Source organism: Rhipicephalus microplus, chromosome 8, assembly GCF_043290135.1.
Source record: "Rhipicephalus microplus isolate Deutch F79 chromosome 8, USDA_Rmic, whole genome shotgun sequence".
Lineage (NCBI taxonomy): Eukaryota > Metazoa > Arthropoda > Arachnida > Ixodida > Ixodidae > Rhipicephalus > Rhipicephalus microplus.
In genome coordinates this window covers 127,386,670-127,409,189 of record NC_134707.1, presented here as the reverse complement: position 1 = coordinate 127,409,189, position 22,520 = coordinate 127,386,670, and the positions used below count along the sequence as shown (strand labels likewise).

General features: G+C 44.0%; 1 protein-coding gene across 1 annotated transcript in view; it reads left to right on the top strand.

Moving 5' to 3' along the window:
- Window positions 1–21,918, top strand: part of LOC119164561 (17-beta-hydroxysteroid dehydrogenase 13) — a 61,863-nt gene extending 39,945 nt beyond the window's left edge. The window contains exons 2-6 of the mRNA XM_037416782.2: window positions 6,475–6,717; window positions 11,440–11,546; window positions 12,965–13,105; window positions 16,009–16,134; window positions 21,507–21,918. Coding sequence (XP_037272679.1) covers window positions 6,475–6,717; window positions 11,440–11,546; window positions 12,965–13,105; window positions 16,009–16,134; window positions 21,507–21,615 — 726 coding nt within the window. The 3' untranslated portion in view covers window positions 21,616–21,918. The remainder of the gene's footprint in view (window positions 1–6,474; window positions 6,718–11,439; window positions 11,547–12,964; window positions 13,106–16,008; window positions 16,135–21,506) is intronic.
- Window positions 21,919–22,520: the final 602 nt, after the last annotated feature.

Below are 22,520 nucleotides of genomic sequence, written 5' to 3'. Positions count from 1 at the left end.
GGGGATTTACTAAGAGGGTTTAGCTTAATTTGAGGACGACGCAGCGAGAAATGGAAAGAAAAATGGTAGGTGTAACCTTAAGAGACAAAAAGAGAGCAGATTGGATTAGGGAACAAACGGCGATTAAGGATATCATTGTTGAAATCAAGAAGAGGAAATGGACATGGGCCGGGCATGTAGCGCGTAGACAGGATAACCGCTGGTCGTTAAGGGTATTTAACTGGATTCCCAGAGAAGGCAAGCGGGTTAGGGGGAGGCAGAAGGTTAGGTGGGCAGATGAGATTAAGAAGTTTGCGGGTATAAATTGGCAGCAGCAAGCACAGGACTGGTTTAACTGGCGGAACATGGGAGAGGCCTTGGTCCTGCAGTGGACGTAGTCATGCTGCTGCTGCTGCTGATGATGATGATGATAATAATACAATGTCTTTTGGTGTTTGACAGCTAAATCAAAGCACCGTTTTTTTGTAAATTCATCCACATTCACGTTCAGTGATATATGTCCATACAGGCGACTGCATGATTAATGATTGATTAATGATTAAACAAGCCTTTGTGGTCATGGATGTCTGTGGTAGCTCTTGTAGTTAACGGTGACAGGAAAATCACAGACAGCTGTGTGACAGGCAGAAAAATGTGACTGTTTTCTTGACAAAGTTGTGCCAAGGTTCCGTACTCGGAGCATGTTAGAGTTATTGAACGCCACTGCCCGATTCGCGTGGCAAGCGTTAGCACAGAACGCAGTGTTACATCCAGGCAAGCGCATTGCTCTATGTGATGCAGAAGTGGGGTGGAGTCTGCTTCTCCTGCACCATCCCTACCTCTCAAGGAAGGAAAATAGGAGGAAAAGAATGACAGGGTGGTTAACGAGCCTATAGACAGCCGGTTTGCTACCCTGCGCATGGGAGAGGGATTGGGACAAATTTCACTTGGCTCTGCCCTGTTCATTTTTGTATCTAATGCATTCTAATTCTAATGCTGATGCATTGCCACAATTTACCAAAAGTGCCGTGAGAGGGAAGTGGCATATATAAAGTCTGTGTTTTTAAAGCCCACAAAGCACGGGGCTGTGGCGCAGTGGGTAGCGTGCCCGGCGGCTGTTGTCGCTGGCTGAGAGGTCATTCATTCGACTCCCGTTGATGAAACTTTTGTTCATGAAAGTTAATGTTAGACGTCACTGCCGTGACGTCTTCCCTCACGGAAATCTTGGTGGACCTTTGGCATAGAACACTTCTGTGTTAAAAGAACGGCACTGCCCTCGCCACAGACGCTCTCTCCACCCTCTGACACACTACCACCTTCGTGGAAGTCGGCAGCTAAATAAGGTGCATAGTTGTTTGCATTTCACTTCTAAGGAGCTCCGCTCACAGATTGTATTCGTACTCGAAACAACCGCTTGTTTTTATTGCTGCGGGAGTTTCGAATTCACCAGTCAAGGCCCGCGACTTTTTTTATCTTCCGTTCGTGTATTCACTTGAAACGCTCGAAAGGGTTAAACGTAGGGGACACTTTTAGACTCGGGTTTTTCAAATGCTGATGGAAGACGTCAGTTGTGCTCTAATCAAATGCGGGGACACATAAGTGTAGATTGTGGAACGATTAATGAACGATGATGCTGCAGATTTTCAATGTCATCGTAAAACTTTGAGGGCACTTGAGCTTTGCCTCAGAGAGCAGATCGCGGCAGTGTAATCGGGTGTCGTGCAAATTTCTTTCTGAATTGCTAGGTTGCTTCGGTTCTCGGGGCATGTCTCAAACACGCCGTAAGAAAACAAACGATTCAGCGCGTAACGCTGGTCACTTCTAAGTATCGTTGAATATCTACTGCAAGCGTAGTTGTTAGGGGCACACTACGCCATAATTATCCCTTTTACGAATCAGCAAATTTCAGTGCTTTTTATGGTTTGGTTTTTAAACCACTCGCTCGTTACTCGATTCACGTGTTTTGACGCTTGGCGCAGTTTTACGCTTTTGCCACGCAATATCACATGCACTTAGGAGACGTCTTCCACCGCATGATATTCATATATTGTTTAGCTTTTTTTTCAAACCCAGTTTGAACAAATGTTGTGATTCTCTGGTAGAACACTTGATTGCAACCCGGAAGCTTTCTGCTCTATCCTCACTCAGACCCGAAATATATACATATTTTTTATTTTGTGGGCAGCTTTCTAGATTTGTGGGTCACGAACAAGATGATTAACACTTTTAGCTCAGAACCAACGAAGCCCACGCCGGAATGTCTGCGAAACGAGTTCTTTAATGCCAAAGAGAATTTGGATATTTGCAGGATTTTTCTCGTAAACTTCAAATAAAAAAGCTTGCGTGAATTTCTAGCAGCAATAAAGATCGACGATAGCACTTTTCCTGCAGTGTAACTTGACCTTGACCTAGGAACAATATTAGCTCTGTACTACTCGCTGAGCTCATGCTAGTAACCTCAGGCGAAGCGCCCGTATAGCGGCAGCGTCGTCTGGTACCACGTCAGTCGTTCGCAGACAGATAAACACGTCTCAACCCTTCTTTCATCTCACCGACGGGCCAACGTACGCCGGTAACTATTTTCAGTCTCTCGACCCGAGGCCATTCACTTTCACGGAGTCGCAAACGCTCCTGTCGTGCCGGCGTACGAGCACGCGCAGACGCGTTCACTTCTGCGCTCTCGCGGGCTGCACGAGCGTCGAGAGATCGAAGTGGGTCACGACGATCACCGGGAGGTAACGACTCAGTGAGAGTGCTTCCTCTTTCCTCCTGGAGGCCCTTGTCCGCGTTTCACGGCCGCGTATCGCTGCCGCTTCGTGAATCGCCCCCTTCGAAGCACTACCGCGTTCCTTCTACGAGCGCTGACAAGAATCAACCGTAAAGCACGTTTCTCCTGTACGCCCACGTGTGCTATTGCCCTTCTATCTCTGTGTGATACGAAGCCTGATACATTTGTCCTATAGGTAACGTAACGCCACGTCTCTCTATATTTAAGGCAGGTCTTCTATAAAGCCTGGTGTGGTTGTCGGTTTATCACATTTCTGTTTTTTATAAAACTTTGTAACAGTTGTTATTGGTCTAGTTGGTTATTCATACCTCACGTATAACAGGATAAACAGAAGAAGAAATCAACAGAGGGCAGAGTGCTGACTTTTCGACTTCATATATTATTTGATATTTCACTCTACTGTGTGCGTCGACAGGCAGGTCATTTTTGTGTTTCGTAGATAACATAACACAGTATTTGTTATGAGGTTAGCCCCACTTCCGTACTTTCACTTCCACCCGCGTTTCACTCTATCAGATCCCTTTCTACAGTTAATAAGAGTGACAACTTATGAGGTGTTAAGTGTGAGGACTAAAATATCATAACGTGTTGCGCCGTACCTGAAGACGCCTACGCAAACTATATCATTTGGTGTTTCTTAACCCGCTAGAACATGCAAGTACACGAGTGTCCTCGTATTTTCGCCCGAACGGAGGACGGTTCGAACAGGGTGAGGCGCACGACCGCTTATCGGCTAAGAACGTTTCTACGAGTATTTCATGTCATGAAGAACTGCACTGCTATCTATAACTATGTAAAGCTTCTATAGAAGTGCTATTGATAAACTGCATTCACGCGGTTGAAGGTCGGTCTACCGGCCGCTACTCCAGCAAACGAATTGTTTTGCTTTGTTTGTTAAACGATGATTGTGACTGCGCGGAAATTTCATCCATGATCGACAACGCTCGAATGCTCATACGCCGAAGCCACCTAAAGCCATACCAGCGTGTCGCGAACGGATCATTCCTTCCGCGTGGTTGTGAGCTGCGTCGTCGTTCGCTGTTGTGTAAACTAAGAGGCTTTGTGCGTGAACGTTTACACCGTCAACGGCCGGTTGACAGTTCGTTGTGCGCAGCGTGTGACTATACCGTGAAATGCTTGAGAATCTTAAATGTACACTATCTCGCATTTGCTACGGTAGGAATCAAGGAATGTATTTTCCCGGAATTTATGTACGTGCACTTCTGCGATTACCTCTTTCCGAGACGTAGTGTTTCGTGATGCGGCCAGGCCTGCCGAGCTTTACTGACTTTCGTGTACCAAAAGGAGCTGACCACCCGTTCATGGACGTTTTATTTTTTTCTGTTACATTATTTTCACTGGTCTTCGTCGTTTTTCTTTTTACTTTTTTATCTCTTTTCTTCTTTCTCTGCCCTGTCTCCCTTCCCTCTATTGATCGCCCCTCCCGAAAGAGGGCATCTTGTCTCTCGTCGTTTCTGTATATGTTTATGTATTTATTTATGCAAATTAAATAATATTATTATTATTACTGATGATAATTTGTTTGCATTCTGCTCATGCTTGTTTCTTACAAGATATACTTCAATCACAGAGACAATATTGGACAAAAATGATATGTGCCTTACTAGCTGGTGCGGCCAGTGCCTGCAGGATAATATACACAAATATGCTACTCCGCGGTTCAACTGATGGCTTTCATACCCCAACTGAGGTTAATGGCGTGTGTTTCAGATTTGGCTTATGAGTGAATTACCTTCCATTTTTTTAACCGTAGCAGGCATTGCGAAAACTGTGAGTCCAGCAATTGTTACGACTTTTGAAAAATAGGCCTTTGCTGAATTGAGGTATTAAAAAATTTCCAGCTCATAAATACGTTCGTTCGATTCTAATGTGACTACCAGTTGTGACATCAATGGTGAAGAACTGATAGCATATTACAGAGCACATCGAAGAACGTTCGCTATCCTGATTACCGTTAAGCTACAGGTAAAAATTAGGTCTCTTTGCAATATTTTACCTGAAATCAAAGCATAAACGCTATGTGCAAAAATTAATGGTTTAGTTTTACGAAATATTCCGTATCCGGTTCTTCGCTTTTGTCAAAAGATAATGTAACTAGCCTCCGAAGCACAGAGCTCGTGCGGGAAGTACCATAAGCGCTTGCAGCTGTGATACTTCCCCGTACTACAACACATACACGCTCACGCACGCATGCGCACACACACGCGTAAGCTCGTCCACATGTCTTGAAGAACGCCTGCAAGAATACTGACACATGCTGTCCCTCCAGAACACTTACAAAAATGACGTCGTAAGCACATCAATGAAGCGCTGCGCACCATGGAAGCAAACATCGTTCCAGTTGCGTTTTCAAGAAAAAAACGCAGTGAAATCCGCCAAATATAACGAATACCACACTGCACCAACTGAACCCTTCATTGCAACTTCGGCTTTCATCCGACCATCATAGATGTGAAGCTGCATTTCCCTATCGCCTTGGGTTGGGAGTGGTGTTCACGAAGGCATATATATGCGACGTTACCGGTATCATTCACACTGCGGCATGCAAAGTTAGCGATACCAGAGAAGACATCGGCCATTTGCTGTGTCGCTGTCCTCGATTCGCCTTCGAGAGACAAGCATAATTTTCAGTGCACTGCGATGACTGGATGACTGTCCACTTCGCGTGCAGGTGCTACAGCACCTTCCGTGTCTCTCGACTGCCCACGAAGCTGTGACGGCAATATTGTGCTTTTTCAAGACGACGCTCTTCTGCGAACTCCTCTGATTTGAAATGTAATACCGCGTGTGCAGGGAATTCACTGCTTCTTAGTATTTTTTTCCTCTTTGATTCCCTCCACTTTCTGTCTTATCTTTCGATTTCTCTTTAATCTATCGTTGTAGGGTAACCAACAGGAAGCTTAGCTCTTAAGCTTATTATTACTTTTATGTGTCAGAGCAGTCAAGTTTGACTGCATGAATCAATTATGCATCTTCAATCGTACATATCAAGTGTGGAAATGTTGACATCGTCTAGTCTCTTAGGAAACCATTCTACTTTTTAAAGTTCCTTATGAGATAGCAAGGTGTTTGTCTAGCACTCTAGCATTCACCACTGCACGAAATTTTTTGTGCAATAAACTACTGACTTTGTAATTTAATACGAACATAATAATAACTTTCATTCCCGTCATTACAGTGTTCATGGAGGGTATGTGAAAAAAAAAAGCGACTAGCCACTTGACTGAGTTCTCGACCACCAGTTACATCAGGCAGACGTATTCGTGGTGACAGAACACAAAATAGAACAGCAGAAATGGCTGGCCTTTACACACCGTACAGGAACCTGCATAAACTGGAGTAAATTTAAATGGAGGCAGTAAAGTTTATATACAGCATTCAAATAGCAAGAGTCATCAGCTGCCTTGCATACGAGCGCTGTGCAAAAATATTGAAAAAGAAAACAATGACAAAAAGGAGAGGTAAAAAGAACACGGCCACGCCTTAGTTTATTCTTATACGAGGACAAGAATAATGACATATTCTTAGCTGTTTGCAGAGTTATTGAAATATTTCCGCAGCTGAGCAAGTGTAAAATCTTTGTCTTGAATGTCCGGTAAAACTTGCCGAAACACTTCTGGAATATGCCGCACATTCGCTGTTTAAGACAAACAATCAGTTGTGCCCAACATATAACCCACTCGCAGGAGAACAACCAGTCGGTAGCGGACGAGATCAAGCTGGAGGTGGGCGTGTCGGCGCACGCCTACCAGTGTGACGTCTCCGACGAAAGCCAGGTGCGTGAGCTTGCGCGCCGGGTGACCCAAGAGGTGGGGCCCGTCTCCATCTTGGTGAACAATGCCGCCGTCACTCAGTGCCAACCGCTGCTCACGCTCAGGCCCGAGCAGATACGCCGCACACTCGACGTCAACCTGCTCTCGCACTTCTGGGTAAGGTGTTCAATCCACTTGAATCTTCTCTCATACTTTGAAGTGCGACAACCAATTCAATGTGCTTTCCAGGAAAGTAAATCGGCTGAACATAAATGCGAACGTGTGCATGTTCCCACCTATTTGGTCGACCGGGCGCCTCGGCCATTCGTCAATACTTGTACGACGCAAACTGGGAAGTGCTCCAACATGAGAATACCACAGCACTATAGGCTCTTTGGGGATATACTTCAAGCAGTTTCTTGCATATATTTGAGTACTTAGCTGTCTTGCTTCTTTCATGGCGCTTCAGTCAAGCCTATTTTTTCTTGTGCATGGTTTGCGCAACGGGCTGGTATGTTCAGGTCATTATAATTAACAGATGATTCTAAGGAAGGTGGCAATGCTGCTTGCTACCATTACAGCAGTGATAAAACCATAGAACACATTTTGTGTCTCTGCCCTTGCTAAAGTGCGCACAGACTGCCGCTATCTGCAGCGTTAGCCCACCTCGACAACAGACCTTCGTCAAAACAGTCAGTGCTCGGAAACCTAAGCGTTCGGTCTTCGGCTAGAAAATCACTGAAGGTGATATTGAGCTTCTTGCGTGGTATTGTCCCATAGAATAGACTACAGAATCCCAGCTTTCTTTTTCGTAGTGATTATCGCTTGTATTAACACAAGCAAAACTTGTGTCATCGCATAGCCCTGCTAAGTAGCGCATCCAGCCAAATGCACTGCTCGTTTTCACGTGGAACCTAAGGGAGCACTGCTGTAAGGCACACGGGCGTGCATGTCACTTGTTTTGTTTTCTTTTTTTTGTAGTTCGTGGGCGTGTGTAGTAAGCCGAAAGCACTAACACTCAATAGACAGAAAGTTACAAGCCGTCTAGTTTGATATTCCGCTAACTAATACTCTACTTTCTGACTGAATTTTTTATCCTAACCTAGTTCATTGCTTAAAAACATATTTGAATAAACATTTCAAATTAGGTCATTAAGAATAAAACAATTACTGCGACAAAATGCAGGTAATATTCAGCAACATGCTTTTTGTTGCGTTGTCATAGAGTGCGTCTCTACATTCTTGAACTGAGGCTAGTTAGCTGGGGCACCGTGTATACATGAACATGCACCATGATTACGTTGACCTGCTGTGCAATAAGAAACAAGACAGCCTTCTACGAAGGATGCGTTGAGTGCCATGGAGGTTGAATATTGACCCCCTGAAAGACGTGATGTAAAACCCACATTAAATATTGTAGGGTAAAAAATCAAATTCAGATATTTGATGTCAACTTACGTTTTGGCTCACGGTATGCGCGTGAAATGGCGACGTGGACGAGCGCAAGAAAGGAGACGATTGACGTGATGCTGATGCAGCCCGTATACATGGTTGGTTGAGGACAAGGTACACTGGCCAAGTAAAAAAAGATAACAGAACGAGAGACTCGCTGCTTCGGGATCAATACGGGTGCCTTATTCACAAGGAATGAATGGATTGCGGTCTTCACTATATACGTGTTGAAAGACCCAATACATTTGCGTATGCCTCAGGGAGAGGACCCCGTGTTCCACTTAGATTGTTTGCAGAAATATTCGATGAGCAGACGCGATGATAATAGTCTCTTTTTCGAAGATTAACGTAGATTGCCAGTCAGGACAGAGTTCAGTTTTTTCATGATGCTCTGCCAAGGTCGTCAAAACCACGTGTCCCGTGTATGCATCGTTACGGGGCTGTATAAGTATAGCCTTCACTTAACGTTTCCCTTCTCGCCTATATAGCATGCTTGACAGTCTTGGCACGGACATATGTGAGCGACCCCATGGTAACTTTCCTTTCCAAGGTGGTCTTTTACTCGGACCAAATGTTACAGCGTTTTAACTTCCAGCGAGGGATACAATGCACGATAAAAGTACGCATGCTTATCAGTTAGGCAATCACCAAAGGAGATTGCACTAGGATGGTTCGTAGGCAATACATAAAATAAATATCGCTATGTATGAGTAGATGGCGTGCCGCCTGGAGAATCCCAACACAGATCGTCATTTCGCGTGCGTTTCTGGCACAGCGTATAGAGGTTCCACCTTCCTCAGGACTTGGCACGTCCGGCAAAGTAACTCATTAGATATATGTAAGTTAGTTGTAAGTTAGATATATTATGTAATTGTATATTGTAAGTTAGATATAGTTAGTTGTAATTAGATATATGTAAGTTAGATATGTGTAAGTTAGTGTAGACAAAAGTTGCTGTCTTTAAAAAGACTGAGTGCTTCGTCTCGTGAGAAGACCGTGGTCATTCTAGAAGCATTTGGTGCGATTTGGTTTGCCTCACCTTGGTTGGAGTGAAGTTGAGCTATTCGTTTTTTTTTGTTCTATTCGGCATTCCTGAATATTTCTGCGTGCGTTGTCGCAATCTTCAATCAATCGATTGATGAATGAATCAATCAATCAATCTACTTTTATTTTTGCCATAACCAATACACTAAGTAACAGTGAAAAGTAGGACCCATCTTTTGAACCTGGGCCCGCAGCTCTGGTCCGTCGTTTGATTAAACAAAATCTGAGCGTACATGACACAGCATAATAAGACACTTTAACCTGGATAACCGTGAGTAAGTAAAGTACAATAAAAAATAAGTTATTTATCGTTGTACATACTCTTGGTTTAATATAAAAGTAGTGCGTATTTTCTGGGGGAAATATATTCATTGATTGGGCCTGCGCAAATCGTTAAAATTATTCAAAGTGTTCTTCCTCTACATCAATACACTTACAGAGACATGTCTGCCACTCCTGGAAGGCACCCTGAAAGTTTTAGGCGGGAATGTCTCTTAGAAGCGTTGTACGTGCTTTAAGGTGTTTTGCGCACTCTCTGAATGTTTTTACTTTCAGTTAGCAGTTATCATAAAAAAAGAAAAAATTTCCACGGAGCTAAGTAGGTATTGTAAGTTGAATATGGAACCTACGGGGCGTTGCTCCGTGCCACAAAGCTAGTAAAGATGAAGGACCTATGGCAGGGGCGCTGTTATGATGTAGCATCTTTGATTTTGGTCCTCGCATGCGCAGACCCTTTCACTGTTTACAAAAACAGACCCTTGCTGACATCCGGTATCGTCCACCGATGTGCCTTAATAGCATTCGTTGTTAAGAAGAGCTTTAGAAAAGAGCCCGCTAATTTTCTACATTTTCCTTCCTTTATATGGCGAAATATATTCTAATAAATGTTCTTTTTAGCTACATAAAGTAATAAAAAAGTTATTTGATTTTTGCGCACGTTCCTTTTATCTGAAAATTAAAGAAAGACCTTCCTGGCCTTTGAAAACAAACTTGGAAACATGCTTTGAGTTTCGACATAAAGAGCTGGTAAGTGCGGTGACCGGAATTTTTCGGGGTACAATGCTTGCAATCTTGAAACCGTCTATAGTCTGCTGCGTTGAATTAGTCTGCCTTCCACTCACACTGTTCGGAGTGATCTAGCAACCAGCCGCGTTAGAAGGACAGGTACTCCCTGCCATTTCTCGACGAGTTTTACTCCACTGCATTGGACAGTCTCGTCACAATGAAATTGTGCGCGTTACTTTGACTGTCGACCCTTTACTTGCCACATTCCATCTTTCCATGTAAGTCATAAACTCATGCGCCGTGTTAGCGTCTCATTAGTGTCACGGGACGTCACAGAACCCTTTAAACTAACCATGCCACTTGGATCATACGCATTAGACAATGCAATTACATGTGGAACGAAATAAACTTTTTTTCTTCAAAATAGCTGTGCTGGGCCAGTTCCCGTTGGAATAGAGGAGGGCTGCATGCTGGGGAAGTTCTTGATAATAGCAATGGTAGCTACTAACTATTTCACGCACCATAAGAAAATCTTCTTCCGCATTAGGTAAACGCAGACGTGCTACGGTAATATCTTTAACAATGGTAAACTCAGTTTACATGCATAAAATGTATACGCGGCTTGTATGTTTTTTCAGAAGATATGTGCCCTGCAACAGAAAATTTTTCGTGGGTTATTTCTTGCCACCTGGCGAAAATCACAGCGCTTCACCGTAAGAGGCTAAGTAGATGACATGCTATGCAAACAAGAGTTCATGAAGCGAAGCTTTCCGGTTGTGTAAACAGCGCAATATCATTGCACCATTCCGTACAAGGTTCTCATGAGACGCAAGTCATTTTCACCGGTACACCGTAAAATTATAGCTTAGTCGCGTGGTAGCACAGTGGCGAGACCACTAGTAAGCGCAACTGTTTGGCGTCTGGGCCGTCGGTAGCGTATCGTTACGTCACTAGCGGCCCAGCAGGTCAAGATCTTGGTGACACGATGAATGAACATAGACATGGCGAGGCGTGTCTGAGTAGAGCGCTCGCTCTAAAGAAGACGTAGGCGTTATCCTCATACCCAGGTGTCACGCTTTTGGGGTGTGAGCTCAGCCACACAAAGCTATCACCGACTTCTACGCACTCATATAAGCCGGTCGGACAACGAATGCGTACCTGAGCAGGCAATGCATGCTATACACTTGCAAAATCAGAAAGTATAACCTCTTTATTGCATTTATTTGAACGATCAAAGAGAGTTCTCGTTTCTGCCAGCGCTTACATCTGCATTGACACAAATTGGACATCACGCGAAACCGAACGCAGTTAGATTATGGCACCCTTAGCCTAACCTACTTTTGTGCTTTGGAAGTGCATGCAATAAATTGATAATACATTCCCCCCTAAACGTCACAGATGATACAGGAGTTCCTGCCTGGCATGCTAGTACAGAAGGAAGGACACATTGTCGCCATGTCCTCCATAGCCGGCTACGTGGGCACTGGCTACCTCACAGATTACTGGTAAGGATTCGGGTAAAGATGAGTTATTTGCTCCGTTTTGTGCTACATACTGCCTCGTGTTTTAAAATGATTGCAGGACATCTCTTATTGTTTCTTTATATTTTATTAAAAAAACCGAGTGTATTTGTACAATGATCTTGTGTACACATTTTAGATATTTTTTCTGCAGACGCTGTTCAGTATAAAATCTAAGGTGCTTGGGCATATCGTCCACAGCGCAACGTTGTAGAAGTAATATGTAAACAAATACTGTCACGGCGATGCCTGACTTATTTTGCCATTGGGGCCTTCATAATGGTCAAATAGAAAATGGAATTATTTTGTAATAAGCGGCCTGGTTGTGGCACACAAACTGATAGGCACTGCCAGTTGTAGGAAAAATCGACTCTTGAAAGCGAATGCAGCAGTTTTGTAGAAATGTCAGTCGCTATTCCAGGCCTTTGGAATGGTGCTACTCAAAATTTGTCTTTTTGTCTGTAGAGAAAATTACTTAAATATCTCCAAACAGATCGCGTATGCAGCATGCATGCGAATACGTTGAGGTAGCTCCTTTTACTCCTTGTTGCTGCCTATGCTTTGTCTCATTTTTTTCTATTTTGGTCGTGTTGACGCTCGTGGCGTTACATCACAAATATTTCATAGGTTTCAACGATTTATGCGCCCAGTGTGAAATAAATTACTTGTACAACAAGCTGCTTCCCTCATCCTCAATCATCCGCTGTCTTTCTTTCGCGCTACACTCGAACTCGAGAGAGCCAAAGTTGGGTGAAAGTGGGACGGTTCATTATAAAAATAGCGCGATGACTGTTTGGATGGTATGGCAGTATTTTGAGGTGCGAGATAGCGTAGCTGAAGCGAGAGTAGTTCGTTGTTACTCAGCACTGACAATGCTTTAGTGACGTAAGGCCTTATTTGACATCTCCGCGTTATCTACGAATGCGGTAACATGACCTAAGAAAACGGAATCATAACGAGCACCGTTACGTAAACAGAACAGCCGCGTAATGGGAAATATAGATTAACAAAATAGCATGATGATCATAACGAGCTCAGACCTCCTGTGTGCGAATCCACTCAGGCTGATAGTACCACGTGCATTTGCGCATGCGAAGAAAAACTACCTCTGTTTTAGCCAAAAACTGCACTGAATAGAAAATCTGGTGTTTACATGAACTTGCCAAGATTTATTGAATATCGGCAAATATTTCACGCAAATCCCAATTATTAATGGAAGTAAATTGATCTCGAACGTTGAACTGAATGTGCATGAGAATGTGGCACGTTTAGCTGAAACAGGGAAGTAAGACGTTTAATTATGTCCCTGATGATATATTGTTTCCAATTGTACTCGCTATACTCATGTATAGCGAGTAAAATGTTTGAGAAAAATCCATGACTCACTAAACCTCTGTTTGCAGCGCATCAAAGTTTGCGGTTCGGGGTCTGATGTGTGCTCTGGACGAAGAACTCTACCAGCTGGGCCTGCTTGACAAGATCAAGCTGACAACAGTCTGTCCCATGGCCATCAATACCGGCATGTTCAAGGAGCCGAAATCAAGGTAAAAGTAATGAAATAGGCTGGTTGTCACTGTTTCATTAGAAAAATGGTGTATAGTGGTTCCGCAGTTTCTCCCAGTTTCAGCCACACTCCGCCACGTCTCTGCCCCACGCCCATGCTCCTCGAGTCAGGCACTTGGTAGATCAAAGAATCAATTCTTGATCACTGTCCTTGATGGACCACATGCCAGAGTGGCCTAGGTGAAATACCGCAAGCTGTAAGGACTCTCATTGGTGCCCATTACATAAAGACGACGACGTTATTAGTACGCACGATCCTTGTGAATGGAAGCGGCGTATATCGCATCATTAAGCAATGGCATGATAAGATACGGGGTCACCACTGGCGCTGCTAACTTTCACCCATGCAGTGCGCACGGAAAGTGTTTCGGTAGTTTAAGTACAATAGAGTAATTATTGTCGTACAACCTTGCAGTGTGGTTTACCAACTGCGAAGGTTCTTGTGCCCTTCGACGCACTGCCGCTTAAAAAACAGAAAGAAAAAACCAATTTACAAAGAAAAAAAAAAAAGGAAGCAATGAAACTAGAAACTGACTGTGCCTTCCCACTTCAAATTTCTAGTTAGTACAGCTAGAGCACCGACGCTGCCCTTATCGTCGTACTTGAGGACCACTTTAAGGACACTTCACTGTGGCGCAATGTTTCTTGAGTACAGGAGTAGACCTCAACGGCAGCTGAGAGGAGCAGTGAAACCCTGTCGCGCTTTCTTCTTCGATGTGTAGTTATTGACCCGTAGAAACGATTCGCTGGTGCAACGGAGGGATGGATAAATGTCTCTAATATTGATTATCTGGATTATTATTGAACGTGACGCAAAACGGGTGCGAAGCCCGCCGATTCGTAGCGGTGGCAGCGCCGCCGCATGGCCATTTTCTGCGATCACGCCTCATCTAATCACGTTTTGGTGATGGTCGCGCGAGTTCCAACTGCCCTTTTCTCTACAAGGTGTGCACGTGTAGTCGTCCCCAACATCGTCGTCGCCGCTGTCAACATTATCTCTAGGAGCGAAGGAAGCATATAGAAAGGGAGAAGGCGGGGAGGTTGACCAGGAAGGCTTCGGGATATCTACATTACAAAGGGAGGTTTGGGAAGCGGTGTAGAAAGATGAGAAAGAGGGAGGATCAAAGGCAAGAAAAAGAAAAAAAAGAAAGAGACAGACTTTAAATTTCCTCCAGTTTGCAGAACTGCACCGTAAGTCAAAGGCGCTCACACAAGCTCGTCGTCCAAAAAAGGAAAAAAAAAAGTGGCCCGAATCTACAAGTTACACTGTAAATGTCGTCGAAATACGATAGTCTAGCGTCTGGAGAGAATGAACAAAACGTTTATTTGATGTTCTGCGCAAGAAAATCGCTGAATGGTATTCTGAAGGCGCTGCGTTAGAGTGCCTCGAGCGTGTAACGGAGGCGAACAAGCGAATCTAGGCACGTTAGACACAAGCGCCATCTGGCAGTTATCTTCGAAAACGAAGGCATGCGTGACCGCGGAGGAAGATGCGCGCCCATCTCGGAGGTGATAAGATGTAGAATGCAAAGCGATGGGCAGCTGCCACCACCGTGCTGTGGTAGCAAAGCGTTGGAAACACCTTCTTTAGCATCGCGTTTCAGTGTCAGTGCAGCGCGTTATACGCTACATCTCTTATAGTTAATTGTGTGTGCCTCATCTGGTATAAAGGCAGACATACAAAACATAAACATGTTGTTATGGCCCTTCTTATATGCGCAATATTTGCATTTTTAATTGACAATTGCACAACTATGAACGCTAAACCTTGAGCAATATTAGTGCGCGCTGCGGATGGGGTTGGCCGTTTGGTGACATTCAAAGTATCGTTAGGGTGGACAAACAGACAACTGTACACACAGACAGACAGACAGACAGACAGACAGACAGACTGACAGACCAAAATTTTTTTGTCGAAGGTCCCCTAGAAAGACTATCGTCTTTAAAAAAACACGAGGGCTTCTACTGCGTTGTGGGTCGTCGAAGGATGCGAACGATGCTGTAATAACAGCTGCACAGAAAGTTGCCAATAATTCAGTTTGTGCAATGCGTTGGCAAGTACTTGTCTCTCTGAGCCACATTGAGGCCAGTAGGACAACAGGTGTTCTATATTTCCGTTGAATACATAATCATTTTAATCGTAGGAATCATTTTATATATTTTTGGATGTTTCTTTCATTTTATACGCAAGAGTATTGAACACTCCACCTTAGTATATTTCCTGGAAACGCTGATGTCAGATTTAGGGGCATGTTAGAACCCAAGTTCGTCGAAGTTTCCGGAGCCCTCCACTACGGCGTCTCTTATATGATAGTGTTGAGACGTTAAACTCCTCCTCTTCTTCTTCTTCTTCTTCTTCTTCTTCTTCTTCTTCTTCTTCTTATTATTATTATTATTATTATTATTTTTATTATTATTACTAATATTACATCTCATCAGCTACAGTGACACCAGTCCCTAATGAGATCACTGGGAAGCGCCAAAAGTATTGAGCAGATATTTTGTGGCTGCTCAACATGCGAACACAAAGGACATCAATTGATATCCTCTGATTGCATGATAGACATCTAACTGGTGAGGCTGTGTTGGGGTCCTTGGCACAATGCCAACAGTGCAACAATGGCCATAGGAGCGATCATTGCTTTTCCGGAAGCCACTGAACTGGAAGCACTGTTCCAAACTGACGCAACTGTGCATACTCCCCTCCTTACTTTGTCATCGTCATTCATTACATTTTTTTTCGTTCGCTTCCCCCAGTGCAGAGTGGCAGGCCAGAGCACACTATCACTCACAAGAATACAACCATGGGTTTGCATTCGGCAAAGCGTGAAAGACAAACAACACATTGTGTTGCCAAATTCTCATTGCTTCCTGGACTTTGCAGATTTCCGTGGTTGGCTCCCATCCTGGAGACAAAGGTCGTCGCTGACCGGACATTGGACGCTATTCTTCGAGAAGAGCTCGAAGTGGTCATCCCGCACAGGATTCTCATTATGCACCGGCTCATGTTGTGAGTGAAAGTGGCCTCGTTCGCGTTTCGATGCGTTTCCTGCCTTTCCTTTTGTTCCTGCCCCTTCTTTCTGTCCTTCCAGGTATGACACGGCCTGAAAAAAAACAAGAAAGGACAGAAGATGCTGCGCAAACTAAGAACTAAAATATTTTGAGCAAGGGCCCATCTATGTATTATAAATAGAGGAGGAACACGAAAATGGGAAGGTTCAGTTATAGAAATGGTCGACGAAAAACAGCAAACATTATCACTGGCACGTGTCATGACTTGTGGATGTGGTGACATGGTTTTTCTGAAAAAGTTCATTTCTTCATGAAAGCAGCCAGTAGTTGGCCGACGGCCCCAGCGGGTCCTTATCCGCTAGTCTCTCAAGACCTCATTTACGTTGTCTGTCTGTCTGTCTGTCTGCCTGTCTGTGTTTTGTTGAGAGAAGGCTCTCAAGTAAGTGCTAATTCACCCTTCGCAGATATGCATATGAACTGCTTTGTTGATAGCCTTGTTTGTTTGATCGAAAAATCACGCCATACTTTTGTGCCATGAAATATCACCGTGTACTCGTCATGGTCACATTGTTTGATACCCTTTATTGCTTCCTTTATTGTTTTTATTTTTGTCTACCGTTTTTATCCCTTAATTTTTTCCGCCTTCGTGTTTCTTCTTTTTTTCTTGCAGATAAGTCTGTCCGTTCTCGATCTCTAAGTTCCTGCATCACAACATGTTTGTTCTCATTTTAGGTCCATTTTGTACCTACCAGTGCCTTGACACATGAACATGTACTAAAGAGCTGCTAATGCAACCTTATCTGCACACTAACTTATTAGTTCAACATGAACTTCATGCTTTTTCGAAGCGTGATCTCCAAGAAAACTCTTTTGTGATGTTCATTGTGGGTGCCATGACTCATGATGACGTTAGAGTGCCGACTTGAGTTCACTGACTTTGTGAACCTGAAACCAGCCTTGCCGCGTTGGTCTGGTGGTTAAGGCACTCGGTTTTTGACCCGCAGGTTGCGGGATCAAATCTAGGCTACGGTGACTGCATTTTCGATGGAGGCGAAAGTACTGTAGGCCCGTGTGCTCAGATTGGAGTGCACGTTGAAGAACTCCCGGTGGTCGAAATTTCCGGAGCCCTTCACTACGGCGTCTCTCATATCTTATGGTGGTTTTGGGACTTTAAACACATGTCAATATCAACTTGAAACCTCAGCTTTATTGGAGCACAGGCTGTTGTGACACTACAAAGTAAAAAAAATATTTTGTTTTATTTATATTGGAAATAAATATTGGCTTTAACAAAATATACTGGGTTATCTACGAGCAACAGAACGCTCTAGCATTTTGAACATGCTTGGGCGAATGTGTTGACTCGGAAGTCACAGTTTTGATGAGTGAAAAAAGTGTATTAAAAATGGTCGATTGAATTAATTGTGGAAACATAGCTAATCTTGCTCTCAGCAGCTGAACCTACTTTCCACGTATCGTAGTTTTTAGGATTAAGTCTACTTAGCTGCTTCGCTCATCTGGCTGTGCTTTTCGGACAAGAGGAAAATTTTAAAAACAAAAGAGCGCTGTAACTTGTCGATCAAGGCAGGATAATATTGTACTTATCAAGAAGCGTTGCTCTTATTCCTTGCTGACTTGTCATATGTGCAAATGACGCAGGCAGGTATTTGTTTCGGTGGGGCACGCCCTTTATTTGAAGTGGCTGCTCGGCAGGATAGTGTGACGTAGAGTTATTTGAGCTCTTCACCATGGCGCAAAAGAATCGAATTGCTTGGTGTGCCATCCCTTGGCTCATGAACAATTGTTGCACACTGATGTGTGCATTAACCCACTCATTTTAGTTCGTGAGCTACTGTCAAACATAGCTCTTGTGTTCGCCTTATCCTCACACTAACTTTTCTAAGGCCTCATCTTGTCATATCCACAAACACTGAGGCCAAGAAAGACATTAGGTACGTAGTTTGTGGCTTTAATTTGCGGTACAGTTATTATGACACAAATAGACAGCAAATTGAGGGGAAGACAAACCAACTTCCCTACAACAGGCTTCGTACCTACAATGAGTTCCTCTTTGTGAGACTTGTGTTGTGGTGCTCGAAAGACATGCACAAAGAAAGTCAAAAGGAAGACTACTGGCGGGGTTCGAACTTGTGATTTTGGAATATACCTGCGACTTTCGAATCGGACACGTTGTTCGAGAGTCACAGATTAGGTCTCTATCAGTGGCAACTTATTGTTTTGATCAGTTTATATGATATTTACTATAGGTTCCACCCCTAGGTATTTCGTAGATTTTTGCATGTTTGTTCCATTTATTGTCGTGTCCAACAAACATCAGCGCTCGAAGTCGCCGTTCTTTAGCTGATGTTTATCTAGAACTTCCAAATGCTTTATCAGTGACTGCATTGTTAATACATGTAGTTCACGCTCTAGGATCTTTTTGCCCACTCTGGACAGAGGTTTGAAATAGATTTATATTTTTCATGCTTTGCGTACTATAAAACACTGTACATCTTTCTAAAAGTTCCACCTTGTACAAAAAAATCCAGCCATCTTCACTTCCAAACATTTTTGGAAACAGCTAAGCTTATGAGCGTGTTTCGTCAGGCTATATTACACTTCTGTATTTTTTTTTCGTCTTCCGTTCTTGGCGTTTTAGCTTCCGCCTCTCTTCCGCGAATATCGTGGATGGCTCGGTGACAACATGGTTGTTCTCGTGCCTAAATCTCGGGCAGCTTCTTCATAGAAAGAATGGGAAACGTTTGCAAGCGTGAAAGCACGAACTCTCGAACACTGCGAGTGACATGCATACTGCATACTCTACCGTCACCCCATCTTGGCTCGTTTCTGGAAGGTTCGCCCGTCGACATCCTCCACCTTCGTCTTGGATTCTCGCAGCATACGTAGCCCTCTCATTCCCAATTACTCCGTCCGGACTATCTGGCCTTGAAACAACGTTGCTTTGCCGACTGTGGCTTGGTGTCGCTTTCACCAAAGCTTTCGCCTTACGAGTTGGCATGGAAGACAGTGCTGGTTGCGACCATTACAACAGCGATGAAATGATAGAGCACGTTCTCCGTCACTGCCCTCGTTACAGCGTGCAAAGACAGCAGCTAGCTGCTGCATTAGCTCGTCTTGACGAGAGACCCTTGTCAGAACAGTCAGTGCTTGAAAAGCGACACAATATATGTTCGCACAGGAAATCAGTAAAGGCCTTATTGAACTTTTGGCATAGTAGTGGCCTATTTATTAGGCTATAGCACCCCAGCTATTTTTTTTTGTTCTCTCTTTCGCCTGTCTACTTGTTTCTTCGCTTTCTTCCCCATCTTTATTCCCCATTCTACATCTCTTTTGCAGAGTAGCGAACAGGATGCTCCGATATCTGATTAATCACCCTGCCTTCCCCTCATTGTATTCTCTCTTTTTCTAGCGGGTGATAGCACTACCTCAATACAATAACAAATGAGCCACAAACAGTTAGCCCATACTGAATACTAAACATGGTTTTTCAGCTTCTGTTGCGAACCTAAAAATTTCATCTTTTCTGCTAATAATTCAGACACGGTAGTTAAGTTTCCCTAAACTGCTGGAGTCCAGCTGCATGTTTTTTGAAAGAGTTTACTCCCAATCATAAAGCAGCTCTTATAGCAGCAAGCTCTGATATCTTGTTCAAGAACGTCCAGGAAAATGGGTCATATTCTGTGATTCGAAGGCAGCGCTTCAGAGTTTGCAGTCTGCCATGCGTAGGAGGAGTCATGACCAATTCGTACAAGAAATAAGACATTGTCATCATGAAGCTCTAGCACGAGGGCATGATATTATATATCAATGGCTGCCTGGACATATCGGTATTACCGGAAATCAATTAGCCGATGATGCAGCCCGCTCAGCTCATGAAGGAACCCGTGTAGTCCCGATTCCTCTATCAAGGATTGATGCAGCAAGACAACTTTACGTGCTGGCTCGAGATCTCACACGCACGTTCTCGTCGTCTACCAGCTTTCAAAGGTGTCAATTTTATGAACTGGATCCTTCGCTCGAGCTAAAGCTACCATCACAACTTTCCCGCTCCAATGCGAGACTGTTATGCCGCCTTTGGTTGGGTGTTGCATTTACAAAGGTGTACGCCTTTCGCATTGGTATGGCAGACACTCCTACATGCGACTACTGCGGAGCTGACGAGACCATCGAACACGTCCTGCGCAGCTGCGCTTGCTACGACACACAGCGATGCCAGCTCCGGATGGTTTTGAATCAACTTGACCCCGGACCATTTTGTGTGCAGAAGATACTAGGACCTTGGGCATCTGCCTCAGTTACGCAGAAAGCAACTAAAGCACTGCTACTTTACCTAAAGTCAACAAGCCTGAGCGACCGCCTGTAGACTGTGTGCTCCCCGAGTATGCTCGTGATTGTGTGTACCTTCTCATCTCTATGCAACCTCTTTTCTCCCCTTTATCCCTTCCCCAGTGCAGGGTAGCAAACCGGATGTGTGTCTGGTTAACCTCCCTGCCTTTCCTTGCATCTTTATCTCTCTCTCTCTCTCTACTCCCAATCAAATCGGTACCTTACCTAGTGGATCGTAACTCGGCGGGGGACATTTCATCGCGTCACAAAAAATGTAAAAACAGCGATTTTTGTATTCAGTTGTAGCGTCAGAGGTGACTTTAGGTAGTAAAGGTTTGGAAAAAAATTGGTGTTACATTCCAGTAAATAGGGCATTATTAATCGTATTGGGGATTGAACATCCCAGAGCAACAATATGATTATGAAGGACGCGGTAGTGGATGCCTTAGAAAATTTCGACCTCCAGGGATTCTTTAACGACTACCTAAAACCAAGCGCCCGCGCCTTAAGCATCTTCGCTTCTATATAAACATTGCGGCTGCCACGGCCAGACCCATTCAAATGGTTAAAATGGGTGTCTAGTAGTTAAATATTGTTATTGTGAACAATCTTCAACCTAGAAGATAAGAGATTCTTTTTAATGCTCTCTTGTTGACGGCCATCCTCTGGTTTCCCCTCCTTCCATTACTGAATTCTTAAACAAACTCCATACTCCTGCCTATTCGGGTCATTCGGTGGTTTTAAACACTAATCATTAACGCCACCCTGTCGACGGGACGAGTGCACTTAAGCTTTGTTGTTCTCTTTTCTTTTCTTACACTTTGCATATCTCTGAAGTTAGCAGTGTCCCTGAAATCATGTTCACATTTATGTCGCGTGAATGTTTCTTATTGAACTATCTGACTCTTAATACGTTCGTGTAAAGACCCTTCTAGGCTTAAAAGTATTACTAAATAAAGGAACAAATAATAAATAACGAATACTCTTCAAGATCGCACCTTAATTTTTACCTTTCCGGTGCAGTTTGTTCCCGGCAAAAGCGATGAAGCTGATGCAGCGGTTCATGGGTTGCACCGTTGAGCCACACGGGAGCGCTGCGTCAACCAATGTCGCGACGTCGGCATTCGGCTGAAGAGGCGTCTTCCGGCTCGTGCTGAGTGCGTGCAAGAGGAGAGAGACCGGCGTACCATTTCGTTCTTGTTGTTTGAAGTTTTGTGTTGTGTGTTCGCTCGCTCGCAGCGCTCACTTGATATGAACTCTCGATACGCTAGTCCAATGGCGTTCGTTCTAGGACTGCTTGGACGAGCGGCGTCAAAACGGGTCCTGCATGCAGGCAAGAACAAGGCAGTTGCGTTCCACGGAGTGTCTGAACTCTTGTCAGCTATGAAACGATCGGTGACTTTGCCAGAACCAATAAATTCCGGCTGTTTTATAAGTTGTCGTGTCGTTTTCTTGGTTGGTCCGGGCTTGCGCACATTTTGGTTGGAACAAACGCACAGAAACACAAAAACTATATCTAATACTAAAGCTGGGTAGAGATACTTGGAAAAGTATTCCAGACTCTACATATTAAAATACATCGGTGTGGAGCCTGAAATGAAGTTAGAAAAACACATTTTTTGTTGACGTATCGGGATATTTCGGAGAGCAATACAGATACTGGAATACTTTTTTTTTTGGGGGGGGGGAAGCCTTGCAGTTTACGACACGTGTGGGAATATAAAGACAGCTGTACAAAAACCAAACAATAGCAAAAACGCTACTAGGTGGGATAAGGGTTGCTAAAATCCGGCAAAATTATCCCATGGAAGTTTCAATGTCCGCAATATTGGCGGAAAATGACTATACTTATCACTATTCAGGCTCAAGGTAGATGAGGTCTTTTTCAAAGAGTGTTTGCCTGAAACATTTTGCGAGCACAGTGTCACACCGGTCCCGTTAATTAGGGAGGCAATCGCCGGGCTAATTCCAAGGGTCGAAGTATCGGCCCGCCGAACCGCACCACGAAAGCGTGGACAATTTAGAAGTGGTCCTTTT